This window comes from Lipophrys pholis (genome assembly GCF_963383615.2).
Source record: "Lipophrys pholis genome assembly, chromosome: 8".
NCBI lineage: Eukaryota > Metazoa > Chordata > Actinopteri > Blenniiformes > Blenniidae > Lipophrys > Lipophrys pholis.
Window position 1 is genome coordinate 9,412,951 of NC_137630.1, and position 18,783 is coordinate 9,431,733.

Consider the following 18,783-nt stretch of genomic DNA (forward strand, 5'->3'; position numbering starts at 1 on the left):
TCTGACGTGAGAGGGGACGGTGGCGATGCTGCAGGGTTTCCCTAAAGATAATGCCCATTTTCTGCTTTAGCCTCTGGAAAACCACCACTAGACCTTAAACATCACCGTATACATCAGATATAAGCACTACTATTGAAGGCTGAGATTTAAGTTTTGCTCAAAAAGAATCATCTCTTCATAAGAAGCAGTTGGGTTTTTTTTTACACGATGTTTATGAGCTACTGTTTGTGCTGCATCACTTTTTCTTTGCCACACTTTGTCTGCAAATCATGTCTAAACTTCTGGTTCAGTAAAAAAGTAAACTAGAAACCATATTTTTCCATTAACCTTAACGTCTTTTTTTCCACAGTGAAACACCAAGTTTGCGAGGTAACACTCACCAGACCCAACTCATAATGTAATTATAGCTAATAAAATGGACAAATTTGACTATTTAATGATAACAGCGTATATACGTAATTTCATTGAGGATTTCCCAGTGACACCCTGAGGGCCGGTCAAGCAGAGCTAAAGGGTCACGTATGACACGCGGGCCTTATGATGATCTGGACTGCCGTTCATTAATCTCACTTTAAAGACAGACACACTATTTCTATTCTATATGACTTAATGGCCAGAATAAAGAACAAATGTAAACAATACAGTCTAATGAAGCTTATGACTCCACCAAAGTGTTTTTGTGTCCAATGTTTGTTAGACAAACCAATAACTGTGCAAGAAAAAAAAAACATGTAAAAAAAACCAACAAAAAAACCCAACAACTATGAAGTCAAACAATGTTTAAATATAATCAAAATTTCAATAGATACTTGGACCAGTTTCAGTGAAAATAAAGTAGGCAGCTTTAATGCATCTCCTTTCTCTTGTCCACTCGTCCCTCGGCAGCCGTTATTTCATGTCAGGAATGAGGGTTATCGGTCAGTGAAACAAGATGAATAGGATATGACAAGAAACGCTTTAAGTAGAGAACAGCCTATTTCCATTGTTTGCATTTTGTTTGTATAAATGGGAGCTACAAATTGACCCTGAGGGCTCAAATCCTCAACAGGAATGATCCTCACCAGTCATAGCTTTTTTTCTCAGTTCTGTGCAGCACTTCACCCAAACAACACCAAATTGGGATTTACTGTTTATTTATAGTGCATGTTCACAGTAACAACTCCTTTCTGCCTCCTCTCATAGTTTCATTTCTCACCCCAGCAGCAGATCGGCGGGGACTTCATACCCGCCAGTGCACTTGATTATTTCCCGATTACGTTTGCAACAAAAAATCTCATTAAGATGCGCACTGATCAGCCAACTCCTCTGAGTTTATTGTCCTCAAAGCTGCCCCCACTCCCCGCGGGGACGAGACGGGGTGTAATCTGTGTACAGTTATGTTAATTACATCTAGCTGTGGGGATCAGTGCGATGAAGACACATGAGAACGCAGTCATAAAGAGGCTCAGGTGAAGGATCTGGTAGATGCGCCAGAGTGTGTCTGAGTGCTGCAGCTCACCACCAGGGACTTGGCCAGGATGTTTTCGATGAGTTTGAAGTCGTTTCGCTGGAGCTGCTTGCTCTTGGTGCTGGTTCCCTCCGTTTCCTCGTCGGCGTAGAAACGGAAGAACTGCGACTCGTCTTTAAACTCGCTCTTCTCCAAGACTGAAGGAAATTTAAAAAACAAAGCAAATCACACAATGAACAGAAAGCAACCCAGAGATTTACCGGCGGTTTATCAAAACACAGTCTAGTGAAAGAAAAGAAAAGAATATTAACCCACAAAAAAAGCCCACTAGTGCTGCGCTCGGACTAGAAGGGTCCTGTGAATGTTAAGTGTTCTACAAACGGCCCGGGAGCTGTTTTGTGGGTCAGAGACCTGTGCAAACCTTCAAGTGCGTGCTGAATCAAAGGGAGCCTAATGTGCCGACATCTTCACACAAACAACTTCACGGTTAATTAGCTCATTAACAGATGAGGCTAGTACGAACATCTGGAGCAAAAAAAAAAAAGGAGAGAGAGAGAGATTGGGGGAGAAGAGCACATCTGGGTTGTAGCCAGCGTGTGCTGAGAGTGAGTAAGACTCTCCAGAGGGCACAAGAAATTGTGTGTGTGTGTTTGAGAGTCACACTGTTCTGCTGAGCTTCATTTCAACACATGGGACATTTCATTTCAAATAGGGGAGGTTTTAATTATGAGTTCTTTTCTGGTCACAGCGCTTTAAAAGACTGAACTAAGATCCCGTTTTACATGACACCATTTCAAGTGAAATCGCGTTTTCGTTTTGAGAAAAGCTTTACGTTTACATTCAGAAAACAATGTCGTTTGCATGGCAACGGCAGAAATGCTGAAAATGATGTAGTTTTCGTGGTCGGCTGTGAGTTGGCGCTGTTGTTTGTTTTTGTAATGAAAGCAGACACACATGCGCACAGAGAACAAGATGCTATGACCATTAGCAATGGCGAGTACACAGACGTCCATATTCACGGCTGATGAAGTTGGATTGTTATTATTAGTGACTCTTAATACTAAAACTACCAAGTCCCAGGAGTATATGGACTGGGAGTCATGACACGGGAGGCCTGCATTGATGTAATCATCCATCTACTCTCGTATGAAGACTAAGAACTATTTACTACGGCCACAGCGCACATATAGCAGTGTTTCCAAAATCTACACAGAAATGGGTCCAGAGTTGGAAGCAGTTTTCAACAAGTTGCAGTTTCAGGGGCTCTGAGCACCGTTGTCATGTAAACGGGACCTGAAGCAACACGATCCATTCACCACCAGTTAATTCAGAAAACTGGTCATTTCATTTTCTCTTGTGTTCAATCTCTTGACTGACTGGTTTAAAGTGATGCAACATTTTGTAATCCTACACATACAGACATAAAGTCATTATCCATCTGGTCTGTGTCACATATCAGTAGGAATCTGTGACATGCAGTGCAAACATTCACAGCTACAAGACATCCAACCGTTCTAATATTGTGTGTGTGTCTCTGATACATCGATAACGCAGGCCTCATACAGGCAAACGCCGAGTGCCAAAGGTACCCAGCTGCTCTGAGATTTGGAGAGCATCTGGCACCCCCAGATGAACAAAAGCCTTCACAAATTCATTACACACACTCATGCCACGCCCACTTGCGCTGGCCTCGTGCCAGCTCCGATCGTGCTGGAGTTATTTACTCTGAGTCACGGAGGCCGTGGCCGTGTAATACCTTAACACCACCTATTGAGCTGGAGGGAGTGCTCCTCCGGAAACCGCCAAACCCCGATCACACACGCATAGTTACTCACACACACATTACAAAATCATTTCAACACGGAGAACAGCTGATGACATGCATGGTTTGAAGAAACATGCCAACTCTCTGGGAGAGGATACGAATGCTAAGTAGTAGAATATTTTGCTTTACGTGAACCGTTTATGACAGTTATTGTAAATAACAAGTAAATAAATCTAATTTAGACCAGACATGAAATACATTTTGATAGATCTTTATGCTGGGCTGCATGGTGGGATGAGTGGTTTACACTGTCACCTGACAGCGAGAAAATAACCAAGTTTAATTTTTTTAATTTTGCATGTTCTGTCTGTGAGTCCCACTGGTTACTTCTTAAGGTTTCCCTCAAAAATATACTCTAAAGCAGTATGGCAGACACCCGGATGAATGGAAACTTAATCAGAGTTCTCGAGCGCCATTTTAACTACACGTGTAAAGACATTAACCTCTGTTAGAAAACTGGTGAACATAAATGAACAGATTTGCCCTATAAAGAATGTTGTTAGATTCTATTGACTTCAGTTGTAGATTACATCAGCACTCAGCATTCAGTACAGCACAACCTCAGATAAGGCGCTGCTTTAAAATAGGGGTGTCAAACATAAGGCCCGTGGACCAAAACCGGCCCGCAAGAGGTTTCAATCCAGCCTAAACCGCTCTAATTGCCAAACCACTAAGCAAATTGAAAATATTTTAAAAAATAAATAAAAAAATTAACTTTTTTTTTTTGAAACAAATTTCTTAAGAGCATCGGACACAACATTACTCTGAGACCCGAGGTGAGATATTAGTGATGCTGCCATGAAAGTTAGCAAACTAGCCTCAGAATCATGCTGTCAGGGTGAGTTTGTAAAAACAGGAATAATGTAACAGCAATAGCAGACGTTTTGGACATTTCACAGTATTTTGCACCACAAGGTATTGAAATTGGCTTTATGTTGAGATTGTAGTCATTTTCTATCGAGATTGTGTCGTTTTGAGAAAAGATAGACATTTTCATCATGTGTAGTCTGCACCACAACAGAGTGAATCTTTAAAGTTTAAATTTAAAGCTTATTATGGCAGTATTTTACCAGGGCAGGCCATTTGAGATGAAATTGACCTGTATCAATTTATCATGTAAAATGTGTTTGACACACCTGATCTAAAACAAAATGCTTTCTAAAGACATTTATTAGCCAACTGTATAAAAATATCAAATACATTTTTTAGATATGCATTAAACCATAGATTACGAAACAACACAGACAAGGTATTCTGTCATTCAAGCTAACTTTCAATACTTCTGTGTGAGCTGGTGAGAATCAGCTGATATTAATAGCAAGTGTCTTGACACCGGCGAAGCAGAGTGATCCAGTGAGATATCAGGGTGTAAAAAAAGTTGCAATAGTTGCACAGCATGGTGAGAGAATTAGTGCAGCTTTCAGCTCGTAAAATGCTAAATTCCTGGTGATAAAAATAACTCCACTGAAGGTGTCCTACGATTATAGCCACCTACTAAACATTGAGTCAAACTGTGTTGCACCGTTATGGTGAGAGCAGATCCTCATTGTTGTGAAGTTATGATAGATTAAACTCAATCTAATTGAGTTCGGTGGAAATTTGGCAGCTGCACCAACATCTTGGATTTTAATTATCTTTCCCAAACCACCGGTGAACCACTGCTGCAGCAGGACACATGACCCCGGAGAAAAAGGCTGCTGCCGTTGGGCAATGAAATTGTAATTAAAGGGTTTGCATGGTCTGTCACAATGTTTAGAGAAGTGCTTCATGTCAAATAACAGCCACATAAAGGCAAAGATCCTTGTTTTCCCTACAGCACAGAGCAGTCTGTCATGACCTCCACAGGCCTGTTATTTCCCCCATAATGCATCATGATGCCCTGACTTGATTGGGCAAACAATGCACAGACACCGTCCATCTATTTTCTATACTGCGCCGCGGTGTTCTGTCATCTTTTCAGAAAGGGGAAAATGCATTCGCCACAGAGAGCGTAGACGTGTAATTTAAGCAGGTAAAGACAGATGGCGTCACATTAACTTTACTTTCTGTTCTCACCGCATAACATGCAGAGAGAAAGCCAAAAAGAGACATGAATGACAAGTACAAAAAAAAAAAAGAGGTGAAGAGGAAGCAGGTGAAGAGCAACACGTGCTGACGAAAAACTGGAGAGTGTGACTCGAAGTACAGACAGGCTGAGGAGAGAGGTCGACACCTTGAAGAGGGGCAGAGAGAAGAGAGAGCAGGGGCTGCCCTCCGACAGATGGTGGTGGGTCGTAGGTGTGGGTGACACCAGCAAAAAATGGAGGGAGAAGGTACCAGAAGACTGCCTAGGAGCGCCCGTTAGGGTTTAAATGAGCCGTTTATCACTTAGTTTAATAGTCAACAAGACATTTGCAAGGATATGCTTACGCATATATATTTCATGACAACTATAACAAAATAGTCTTTGCAAAACATTCATTCACAAGCTTGTGATTTTATTTAAAAGGCAAAGATACCCAGAGTTAAATTACATCCAACTGCAACAGTGATTTTCTTATCTTTCCTTCTTGCACGTCTCTGCATACATCCGGCAGTGCAGCCTTCATATCAGTTTTCCTCCCACTCTAACTACTGCCTTTAAAAGCTCCTCACTTTACACATAAGCCAATTGGCCGATGGAAATCACCAAATTCAATTTTGGGCCTTAAGCAGTGGTCATGGTTCAGTGGACCGACCCAGACGGCCGTGTAGCAAAGCCAAACAGCTCTGGTTAGGGTACACTGCAAAAGGCTGTTTACATTCAACACGCTGGGCTGGAACCGAAGCCGCTGCACTACAACGTGGTCAGCGTGGTTTTAGAAGTCAATCCGGCCTTGCAAACACACAACAACCGACGATAGAAAGGAGGCCAAGTGTTCCATTTTTGCAGGTCTACAGAAGGAGAGACCTCGAGGGTGCGGACGAAGGAAGGAGGTCATGTGAAAAAGTCACACAGGAGCAGTAATGACATTGAAACCTAAAGAAAACTGCAAGTTATTGGCGGCTGACAAAAGACACATGATGTGTGTTTGTGTGAGCAGCGGACTAACCGTGGTGCATGAAGCCATTGTTGCAGAGCCCCACACCCAGCGTCACAGCATCCTCCCGGGTCGAGCAGTCTCCCTGGGAAACCAAATCAATGACGCACACAGTCGGTCAGTCACAATGCCTGTTTACACCTCCTGATACGCTGCTGCACTGCTGGAATTAAAAAGGTGATCTCTGACTAACACGTCCTAATTACCGTGCAGCTAATAGTGGCTGCGAGAGAAAAGCAGACGTCTATTGATTTGTTTGAGCAAAAAGTACATTGGAAAGGGAGCTACTGACTAGAAGCCATTTCTTTGAATTGTATATGTATAGAAATATTAATGTGTCATACCAGAGTGTATACAGGTGGCTCTCCAAAAATTCTAATATGATGGAAAAGTTCATTTTTCTCATAAGTTCATTCGAATATTTTTAATTTGTAACATAAAGTTTTTTGTTTTATTCTTCACAATTTGAACTAATAAGTCATAAAAATGACTGCATTGCGCCCCCATACCCTAATAAATTGAAAAATACAAAAACCATCGTTTTCGCATGAAAACGATCGTTTTGGGTTTAAATGGGTTTATCTTTAATAAGCTGGGATCATGGGATCAACGGCGTGGGCCACCGTTGATTCCATGTCTGAGCTAGATGAAGGTTTCATTGTGGGGAATGTCCTAATATTCTGTGCAAAAATAATATAAACACATATTGTATTTATGCAATAGTTTTCCCTCTGTAAAAGAAAACTGGAGAATCACCAAAATGTACTGCAGGGAAGGTTAAATGAGGACACAAATATAGAAAATGGTGTTGTATTTTCACAAGAAGAAAGACAGCAGATATGATTTTTTTTTTATAGTCTGGGCTCCTTGTGCAGACTCTTTGTGTCGGGATTAGGTGGAAGTATAACGTGTCCTTATGTTACCTGTGAGAGCAGCCAGTCCACCAGCTTGCTTGCAGGCACCACAGATTTAAAGGTTTTCAGATGATGGTCTCTGTCCCTAAAGAAGAAGAGAATCCATAGTTCAGTTATATATATTTTTTTATATTTTTTTTGTTTACCTTTCAGTAGTGGTTGCATGAAGAAACAGAGCTCACGAATGATGAAATGTGTGAGACAAAAAAAATTTTTTGTGGGTAAACTGCATGCCTGACTGTATTTGCATCTACTCTGACTGAGGCTGATGCTGGTTCATCCGTGTTTGAACAACAGCCAGTGTGCTGGATTCACTTTGACCTACAGGGGTCATTGTCCTGCTGCATCACACAGCTTCGACCCGGCCTCAGCTGCTGGACACGATCCTGGTATACTTGAATTCTGTTTCTACTGTTTCCATGTAAACATAGTTTTTGAAACTTTTCTGAAACAAAAAGGATGCATTTTCACTTGAAACGCTGTCACGTAAACAGAGGCCTAAGATACAATGGCTGAAAATGCATTAAAACAACACAAACAAAGCTTCTCTCAATAGTTTCTGCATCCTTCTCAGCAGCACGAGACCTATGTGCCCTTCTAACTCTATTTGTATACATTTTATCATGCACCATCGTTCCTATTCCAGGCATTGTGAGGTTATGCCTTTGTCACTCGACAAACTTTAATAAAACCCTGATGCAGTTTCTGATAATTTATGATGCATAAATGCAACACATCACTCATATGTTACAATTAATGGTTGCTACTTACAATGCCAATTTAGTGATGGATTAAAAAAAAAAAGAGAGAGACAGATTACATAATAAATAACTGGCAGGCAGCAGGACCGCCTTTGTATGTTAATGGGATTTGTCCTCGGACCAAAAAGCTCTTTGTTCGCACCGACGGCAACCCCGAGCACTTCAATCAGCGGGTGAGTGATGGAAGGAGAGGCAGCGAGCTGAAGGTGGAGGAGTATGAAAGGAGGGACTGCAGTGTGTGTGTGTGTGTGTGTGTGTGTGTGTGTGTGTGTGTGTGTGTGTGTGTGTGTGTGTGTGTGTGTGTGTGTGTGTGTGTGTGTGTGTGTGTGTGTGTGTGTGTGTGTGTGTGTGTGTGTGTGTTTATTTTCACTTTGTCAGGCCATAAACTGAAAATAGAGACAATAACCAAAGTAATAATTAAAGTAATTTATAAGTATTAGAGGGTTAGGAAGTGACTCTTGAGCTAATGCTCCGATACAGTGTGTGTGTGTGTCTGTTCGATTCCGTTCAAAATGACTCTCTTCCAAGCAGGTTATGAAGTAAGATTTTTACTTTTCCGCCTATAAAGAACCAGTTTCAGTTTCAGGATCTTTATTCTGAAGTAGATGACTCAAAAAAATATAAGTAACGATTTATGACTAATACTATGATCAGATTAACGTCTTAAATGTCCAAAGGGGTGCCTCATTTGTACGTTAATATAAATTTCAGGGTTTAATATTCAAAAGAACGGAGTGTTTATGAACAGACTAAACACAGTAAAGTTAAAATTTGTGTGTGTGTGTGTGTGTGTGTGTGTGTGTGTGTGTGTGTGTGTGTGTGTGTGTGTGTGTGTGTGTGTGTGTGTGTGTGTGTGTGTGTGTGTGTGTGTGTGTCTGTGAGACAGATAGAAAACAGAAATAAAAAGTGATGAATGAGACTAAAATGCTTTCGCACACCGTTTGAACTCCCATATAATTTATACATATCCAATAATTCAGCAATAAATGTTCAACAAACCGTCAACACTCTAAACATTAAAGACACAAAAGCTAAACGAAACCGTCTCTCGTTAATCCTTTAAGAGCTTTTTGGTGTAAACCTCCAGTCATGGAGAAATGCCTTCTTCAGCGTCCCCGCCAGTCTTTAAAGCACCTACAGCAGCTCGTGGCTGGCTGGGTGTCCAGAGCTGCAGGGGGGCGGTGGGGGTGGGGGTAGGGTGGGGGGGGCCGCTGTCATTTCTGGCAGTGCTGCTGTTTGTTCAGTCATTAGATGAACGGGTGATGGGGGGCAAATGTGAACCCCTCATGCATATGCATGCACGCACCTGGAGAGCGTTGACATTAGCATATGGGGTGGGGGTGTTAAGGAGTGGGGGGTGGGGGGGGGGCAGGTACTTACTTGATGACAGGCGTGTGGAGGCTGTGAAGGCGGCAGTACAGCCTGACGCCCTGGAAGGGAAGAAAAACGAAGCAGTTGAGTCACAGCTCAGACACGCCTTGAGTAAATAGGTACAACTGAACAAGAGGTTTGACTGTTGAAAAGAGTGGGCCCGAGGCTATCATTTCAGGATCGACGTTTCAAAACCGCTGAGTTTACAAGACGCTCGAAGAACAACTGTATGCAGACAGCTTAAATTATATTTAACCTTTCTATCTTTTGGGGAATTTAGCTTCTGGCTGAGTTTTGAATTTATATGGATTTAAAAAAAAGCTCTATAATGATTCAGTGGATTTCTAAATTGTAAGGTGTGTGGCACTTTGATGTGCTGTTATGTAAGAGCAGAAACGAGAACGCAATAAAACTAGGACTTTTGAGTCAGATCAAATGTTGGGAAATATTGAATTAGCCTTCGCTATCAGCAGATTTTATGACCTCGAAATGAACTAGATTTGTAATTGCCCTCTTAGGCCTCATGAAACAAAAATGCAAAAAATTATACGTCATGTAAATAATATTTTCACGTTTACACGGAAATGTATTGAAAACCATATCCATTTCCGTGGCAACGCCAGAACTGCTGAAAAATGTCGTTTTCATGTTGGGCCACTGAAGGGTTATTTGTTTTTATAGTGAAACCACACATGCAGAGAACAATCTGCTCTGAACATTAACAATATTATTACACGAACATTCGTATGGACAGACGTCCAAGTTGGATTGTTATTACAGGAGACTCCCGACTAAAAACTACCAAGTCCCAGGAGAATTGGGACTGGGAGTCATGACACTCTGCAGGCTGCCATTGTTGTTATTGTCCATCTACCCACTCATGTGCAGAAGAACTATTCACTATGGCCGCGGTGCGCATGTAACAGCATCTCCACCATCCGCACCGAGACGTAGCCCGAGCCTTTCTTAAAAACTGTGTTTTCGAAAAGTTCCCTCTTGGGGTCAGTTTAAAAAAAGTTGCGTTTTCAGTGGCTCTGACCACTGCCATCGTGTAAACAGACACCCAAAACACAACAAACGTTTTGCATTTTCCCTGATAACATCGTCATGTAAACAAGGCCTTATTGTCCTCTTGGTGTTGATATTCTCAATCTGGCGGCAGATCTCTTGAGTTACCTTCGACATGATGTCCTCCATCTCACTTCGAGCCTTGTAGGTGCCGTCGTCGTAGCGGAACCGGTACAGAACCTGCTCGTTCTTGAACTGGTGCTTGTCAGACACTGAAATATCACCAACGGGGGAAAATGTCAACTCAGCCGGTCTCCTGTTTGAATAATCAAACATTCTGTCTTCTTAGTCGTAACTATGGAGTATCAATGACAAACAAGACAGCTGTCACGTATTAGCTTCAATATTATGTAAGACGTGGGTGACAGTGGTAAGTCACAATAGCGTCTAGTCTGTTCCTTTGCCCAGGAGAGTTGTGGTGGTTCAGCTGAGGAGGCTGAGAACAGATGAGACCAGATTGTGTCCCTGGCCAGCTTGAGTCAGGTTCAGGAAGAAATGATACATCAGTGCAATCCGGCAGTTTCACACGTTGTTTCAGGTTTGATATTGTTCAACTGTCTTTACGATCTTCACCTGGCATGAATGTTGGTCAACAGCAAGTAAAGAGATTGATGTGGAATGTACATGGACATTCAGATATTCAAAGCCATGTTCTCAGTCTGTTTGGAACAGATCGCTGTGTTCGAGATTTACCGTTTGAATCATCTCTACAGGATAAAACTCGCAGAGAAATGCAAGAAGTTGACTGAGGCTGCGTGGGAGGAGTAGCTTAGTAAGACCATGTAACATATTCATATTAAAGAGGAATAAACTGAACAGCTGGCTGGACCCTCCACAGCTGTCCCTCGCCTTCATGTCTCCCCTGTGGGAAATATACTTATTCACTCCTAGACTGGACACTAAAGGGCAAACCACTCAACCTTTTTGTTCTTCAAGATGTTGGTGATCGTTATAGTATAATGATGGTAGAGGATAAAACTTTCAATATCGCTGGTGCGATAAGCACCAAAAACTCTTCAGCATGGAGCATGGAGCATGGCTCGGAGTAATATCCTCCGGGATCCAAGAGGCGTGAAACTAATGAGAGACATCGGGCAAACTCGGCTGGTCCAAATGTCACTGCTGATAAAGTTGTTAAAGATTTCCCTACATATCGTACCTTTAACAACGTCTCTAAAATGACTGAAAATCAGATCATTGTAATGCAGATAGCACTGAATCTGCATTACATTTTGGATGGATTTGACTTAACACTTTTTTTCACTCCTCTGGCAGTGACAAAGTGCTTCACATTGGTAATCACATTCACTCATTCACACACACTCTTAAACCATGGCGGCACTCAGTGTCAGTACATGGCTTGAAATGACATAAAGTTTAGGATGATTACTGAATGTGCACACATACATTATAAAAGAGTCAGTATTGGTTGAGCACATTCAGCCAAAAACAGCCAAACGCTCACGATGTCCACAGCAGGAGACTTTCACATTTGGGGGACAGAGCATTAGTTTTTATTACATTAATTTGCCAACTTTCCTTTCACACCTTAAACCTTGGTGGGAGGATTAGGGCAAGTACAGAAAAGAGGGCAAGTAGCAGAAGTAAATATTAGAGGGGGAAAACCTGCAGTAGTAAATTTCTGCCCGTGTTGGCTAAGTGATGACATTTAAATATTTGACATAGCAGACAGGCTGCCAGCTCCTATAAAACCTCCCAGTTCGCATTAATGAACACCAAATTTCCAAAACAGACGTCCTATTTATTTTGAATCCAATACAAGAAATGGAAAATGACTAATACACACACATACACACACACACGCACACACACACACACACGATTGTCGCTGAAGCTCAGAGTAAAAATCTGCCAAACAGCGGCAGATTGGTCCCACCACAACAACTTGGCATGGACACAAACAAGCTGCTGGTTCTCTCCGTCTAGACTTAAAATGCCCTCATAAAACAAAGAGGAATGTAAAACAGCCACTGTAAAGTGTCAAATATGGGCTGCTGAAGCGCATGAAGTGAAAACTGAATTGTTATAGACGAAAAAGAGTTGAAATAGTTAGAATTCAAGTTTGGACTGCCTCGGACATGTAACTGATTCCACTATAAAATGCACAGTGATTGTCTGTTACTCAGAAGTCGTAGCTCTACAATTTGCTGCTCTGTCACATCAGCCTCCTGTCAATGACTAACCGCTGACACACTTTTCCGTGAGGCCTGAACCTCTTCTGCTTGCCCTCTTTGTGCGATCCCACTCATCCCTGCATGTCATCACTGTATCTCTCTGTGGTCGAAGGGCAGGATCTCTGGGGATTTTCCACAGGTATTAAGGAACACGAAACATTTGGGCCTCAGCAGATTTCCCGCAGTGTGGGGCGTGCGTAAATCGTGAGGGCTTTTGGCACTTGCTATGTATAAGAGCCCCTTCAGCAACGTCCTGGGCAACTGCCTGCATGCATTATTTATAGTTGTTTGTGCATGAGTGTGTGTGTGTGCTGGTTTCATTTCTCAATGCATAATTCAGGTTTGTGACCCTGTGAGTGTCATACAGAAGACAAAATCTGGGAAGAACAAATGATGCGAGACACATTTCCATAAATCTTATTTTCAGACTTCAGATTGTGACAGGTTTACCAGGAAGTGTGTTGGAATAGTTAAAAGGAAAAAAAAAGAAAAGAAAAATGAGAGCAGCAATAACATGGGCAGCATAGGTGGGACTGACAAAATCTAATAAAACATTAAGCTTGTAGAAGTTGGTTTTCTCACCGTGGTGAATGATGCCGTTTTCCAGTAGCGCTTGTCCCAGGTTCACCCCTTCGTCGGGATTGCTGATCTCACCGCTGTCAATCAGCCATGACACAAACTCACTGGGGACACGAAACAAACACAAAAGACGCATGGATGAGCCCGAGTATCTTAGACTGGTAATCAGTCCGTCTCCATGTTTGGTGCGGGGCTCCTTGCTGTGCAGATTTAGTATGGGTTTTCACAGAATTTCACACTGTGCGTCTGGCAGACGGAAAGTGAGCACGCTACCAGCACGCCACGTTTGCTACTTGGAATTCTGTGTAGAAAGTTGTCTTCTCACAGTGAGACAGGATTGTCTCTGGTTCATTCATGAAGCCTCTTGAGCTCAGTGATCATGTTAAACACTTAAACCGGAACACACACGTCATGAAACCAGGATCAAACTAGATTGTGGTTTTGTAGGGTGTGTGTGTGTGTGTGTGTATGTACCCACACGTATATATGCATATTTAGTTACCCATAATTGAATCCAAACTTGCATGCTTTAGATTTTTTCAGCATATACTGAAATAGGTCAAGCCTTTTAGTTTAATAAAAACAACGCTTATATGTCATTAAAAAAAAAATAATAATATTTCATATGATCAGATTTGTTTTCCACTGCTTTAACCAGAGGCCATAATTATCACAATTTAAATGTAAGAAATGAAAGAAAGTACATAAAACAAACAAAACTTTATATGATTTTGAGCATTGAATTGATCAGATAAAAGAGTCATAATAATTGTAGTTATGCCTAAAATCTTTTAAAAGTGCTGAGAATTCATACCACCATCTTTTATACAGGAAACAAACAAAAACATTGATTGATTCTTGATGATCTTCAAAATAGCAGTTTTGTTTTTGTATATATGTATTTTGGGACCTTGGAGGAAATATCAAGTCTTGTCAAGTCGAAGGTTCGAGTCAAGTCACGTTAAGATCCAAGATGAATCTGAGTGCTTTTTCCCCAAATCAAGTCCGAAACAATGAAATTTGTTATTGGGGTTCAAGTCATGTGGCTAAATGGTGAATACATATTATATAGCACTTTTCCCATGCTTGAGCAGCACCCAAAGTGCTTTACACTGTTAATCACATTCACATATTCACAATCACACACCAATGGAGGCGGCTGCCATGGAAGACGCTCATCCTTTGGGAGCAGTTTGGGGTTCAGTGTCTTGCTCAAGGACACTTTGACATGTGGACATAATGGCCAGATGGGGGATCGAACCTCCAACCTTCCAGCAGTCCCACGAGATTTTAAGTCATGTGACAGCTGTATTGAGGCTAAATGTAGACGGGCCCCTCCCACTATACATGCAACCACATGAACTACAGTCGTGGCTGTAGCGCCGGATTAACTGTGGCTGTGGTTGTGAAATGTAGCAAAAGAACAAATTGATTACAGTTAGTTAGCAGAGCGACAGTAAGCATGCCATATTTTCACTGGTCTGTTTCCACGGGTAACTCAGAGTGTGTTTGTATGGACTGTACTACAATGATACACACAGCCCATATGCTGTTCACACATTCGTTTTTTGGAGAATCGAGAGTCTAAATCTGAGCTGGGCTCGGTCTCTAACCGGCACTGTGGCAAGGCTCATTGTGCAGAGGCCTTTTTATTAACAAGAAAACTCTTACAGTATTTTAACAATGTCCTTCAGACACAGGTTACGTTCAGAGGTTAACTCATTCCTTTCTCTATGAATCTCCCTCATGTTCAGTTGAATACGAGCATTGATGAGCCAAATTTAAACACTTCAGCTCACTTGTCTTCACACCCAGTGTGCGCTGAACAAATGTTTGAAGGAGGAAAATTACATTCTCCACTTTTGCGCCCTTCGTGCTGCTGAGTGAAATCACTTCCACAGATAATGACGAACTGCTTGTGTGCATGCATGTTCATTAAATCTGGGTTTCACCACGCCAAGGGAATCATCCTGTAGAATGAGCATGTGTGATAAATCTGCGTTCACGTGTGGAATAGCTATCAGGCAATCATGCTATTGGCGCATAGTGTGCGTAAATGTAACGGTGTGCGCATGTCTTTGAACAAAGTCCAACCACAAACGTATGAATGGAGCGTGTGGACAATCACGAGGAGGAGCAGACACCTTCAGCCATCTGCAGCCGGTCCTTTTCATCTGCCTGTGGCTCAAAAGGAATATTTTCCCGTTGTTAGAAACAGTCTCCATTGTGGCCTGCCAGGTGCATGCTGCGACCTGTGTGTGCGGTGCATGTTTGTATGAGTGCGTGGACGGGGATCAGTCCCAAACGCTGTTTCTTTCCATGAGTTGGAGGAAGAAAAGTGTTTTCATGGCCGCAGTATTTGCGTATGTTCATTGTCTCTGTTTGTTCTCCTCATCTGAGCCAGCGGCTCATAATTGACATTGACAAGGGGCTCGAGTGAATGTGTGTGTGTGTGTGTGTGTGTGTGTGTGTGTGTGTGTGTGTGTGTGTGTGTGTGTGTGTGTGTGTGTGTGTGTGTGTGTGTGTGTGTGTGTTACATAAGAGTCAGGTTAAATTTGGACACAGAGATGTTATGGGAATGAATATGATGAACAGCAATTGTTAATAGACAGAGAGAGGGAGAGAGAGGGAGAGAGAGGGGGAGACAAGTGAAGAGCGAGAGAGGTTGTAGACAATGATTATGGATTTGTGGGTATATCAGCAGAGGATCTGTTAATCCGGTGCATATTTCTTCAACTAAAGCTGTGTATTCATATCTGAAGTTAACAGCATTGTTGTTTCGGATTTACATGCAGAAGCACCATGCATGTTGTTTCAGAAGCAACACAAACCCCCTGGTTCCCTAAACTATTGGCAAAGGTTGGAACTTTTACTGATTTACACTATAATTTGTTTAAACACGAGTACCATGATGCAAACACCAACTTCAGAATGCCACTGCAAATTAAACTTCACCAAAACAAAGCAAATAGGTTTTTTCCAGCTTCTTTGTGTTTTCTATAAACTTTTTAAAGCTTTCATCTGAATTGATTCCAGTTCCATTCACTTGATGCTTACTTTGTCAGTTTACTTAAATTTGCCAGTGTTAAGACAGCATGACCTCAAAACAGGCTTAGAATTGAGAAAATGAGACAAGGCTGAGATATTTTCCTACCTCGGATAGTTGAAAAATGCATGATATAATCCAGGGATTTTTTAAAAGAGTGGGAGGGTTGAGGCTCCATTTCTTAGAGCATCAACTCCACTGCACCACCCCCACCTACCCCAACTCCCTCAGGACCCCCCCCCCCCCCCCAGCTCGAACGCTGCACATGTTTTGTCTCACGCCAAGTAGTAATTTTTGCTTTAATGGCAGATTTCTTAGTAATTTCCACATTATAAGATATTATTGTAAGTACTCAGCAATTGCAAGTCACAGTGAGGAAATCCAGACTGCATGTTCTTCCAGTACATGCATGGGTTTAATTTCAAATGTATGTTTAGTCTTTATAAATAGTCCACAACCGTCACAACTTGTGGTTTAAATCGACCATTTAAATTTGCCTCCATCATACAAAATAGATTAATTATCAAACTACAAAACTGCTCCAAAAATATGTTTTTCAACAGTAAATAATACTTTAATCCCTCATTTATTTAGCTTATTTTACTTGAACTTTTGATAAGACACCATGAGGAAAAAGGGGGGAAAAAAGCTTTGGTATGAAAAGGCATTCTGGCATGGATTGTACTCTGGGCCAGGATAGATGCATTTGAAACTATTGAGTTAATCCTAACTTTATGCAGGCATGTGAGACTTGAGGCTCTTTTATACCAAATCAGCCCAAAGAGTTTCCAGCCAAACCACCAACCGAATAGCAAAAATTTCAAGGAAAACATTATTTTTTTTATTTAAACTAATTTCTTAAGACGAGTGGACACAACACTGAGACCTGAGTTGAGATACCAGTGATGCCACAATGATAGATGGGTAACCCGTTGCTATCAAACTGGTCTCAAAGCCATGCTGTCAGGGTGAGTTTGTCAAAACATGCATTATATAACAGCTGCAGGAAACGTTTTTTGGACAGTTGACCATATTTTGCACCAGAAGGTTTCATTCAAACTGAGTTCATGTTGAGATCGCAGTCATTTTCTGTAGTAATTGTTTGATTTGGCAAAAATAGAGACATTTTCATTGCGTATACTCTGCGCCACAACAATGAAAATCTTTGAATTTTTTTATTTAAAGGTTGTTATGGCATAATTTCACTGGTCCAGATGAAATTGGGCTGTATGTGGCCCCTGAACTGAAACGTGTTTGACAGCCCTGCTCTGCGTAAATCAACATACTGGCCCAACACCAAGACAAAGAGTGGAGGAACTATGATGATAACAGGAGACAGCACTCATATTTTGATACTGAAAAACAGGCTGAATTTGATACTTCGGTGGTGTGCCAGGCCTTAGAAAAACTTCTGCCATTTGTTACTCACTTCTAATCTCCACACTGCCTCTGTGGCAACCAGTGGTACTGCACTGTCGGTTCACGTATACAATGTTGAGCATAAATTAACTGTTAGCTGTATGTGTCAATAGCCTGCCGTTAGCTCTAAGTCTGAAATGGTTTGAAAGAAAACAATCTGAAAGTTTGAGGAAAGTCCACTGTGTTTATAGATAAGAACAGAGACATCCTAAAATTACCCAGTACAAACTCAAAATAAAGTCTATGGAGTGTACCAACAGCAGCTCGTTCCCTTTGTGCACAGCAGACACTTGATGGAATTACACCATCAAAACAACAGGGAGCGATCAAACCGGCAGTCAGCATCTGTTTAATGCAATAAGCACTCAAGCTATGCCTGTCGCTAACTTCATTAGAAAGACAAATGCAGGCCTAATGAGGGCTGCTGTCATCAACCGGAAATGAACGAGTGATACAAGTGAGGAAAGCGAGAGATGACAAGAAGCTCAAACAGAGTGATGGGGGAGAAATGCCGACAGAGCAGAAGTATATCATGCAGGCGAGGCAATAAAAGAGAGTAAAAGAATGATCAGAAGGGAGAGAAAAAAAAGGAGTTCAACTATGTTATCTGAACCAGCTCTTCTTCTGGCACCGACTCTGGATTTTGTGATTTTATGAGGAAGATGAAGCATTCGTTTTTGTAACGGCGCTGAAGTGAGGGAGGATGTATGTAATTCCTGGAAGGTCTCAGGATGCAGACCGCCTTGTGAGGATCATCGGACAGAGAGAGACGGAGAGAGACAGAGAGAGTGAGAGAAAGAGATAAAGGGCGAGAATCACCTAGACACAGGATTTCAAAGGACGCCACAGAGATGGAGCTCGTCTGCAGAAAGTAAACTTTTCTCAGCAGCTCATTAAATTATCCTCTGGGCGGTGCAGCTGATGGGATGTTAGACAGCGCACTTTTACCATCCTCTACATTTACCTTAAAAAAAGCAGCAGTAGTTTTATATGAGGGATGTACTTAATGGTTTGTGCTCTACTGAAAGGCCACATTGGCAGCGTGGCAGGCAGACATTAATGACTGCTCCCTGGTTTCTCTTTACAAGACCAGTCAACG

At 41.8% G+C, this 18,783-nt stretch overlaps 1 protein-coding gene across 1 annotated transcript in view; it reads right to left on the minus strand.

Moving 5' to 3' along the window:
• Window positions 1–18,783, minus strand: part of prex1 (phosphatidylinositol-3,4,5-trisphosphate-dependent Rac exchange factor 1) — a 106,069-nt gene that overhangs the window by 31,935 nt on the left and 55,351 nt on the right. Inside the window, exons 11-16 of the mRNA XM_080469832.1 lie at window positions 13,223–13,323; window positions 10,554–10,657; window positions 9,387–9,436; window positions 7,255–7,330; window positions 6,344–6,416; window positions 1,499–1,644 (exon numbers count right to left, since the gene is read on the minus strand). Coding sequence (XP_080325958.1) covers window positions 1,499–1,644; window positions 6,344–6,416; window positions 7,255–7,330; window positions 9,387–9,436; window positions 10,554–10,657; window positions 13,223–13,323 — 550 coding nt within the window. The remainder of the gene's footprint in view (window positions 1–1,498; window positions 1,645–6,343; window positions 6,417–7,254; window positions 7,331–9,386; window positions 9,437–10,553; window positions 10,658–13,222; window positions 13,324–18,783) is intronic.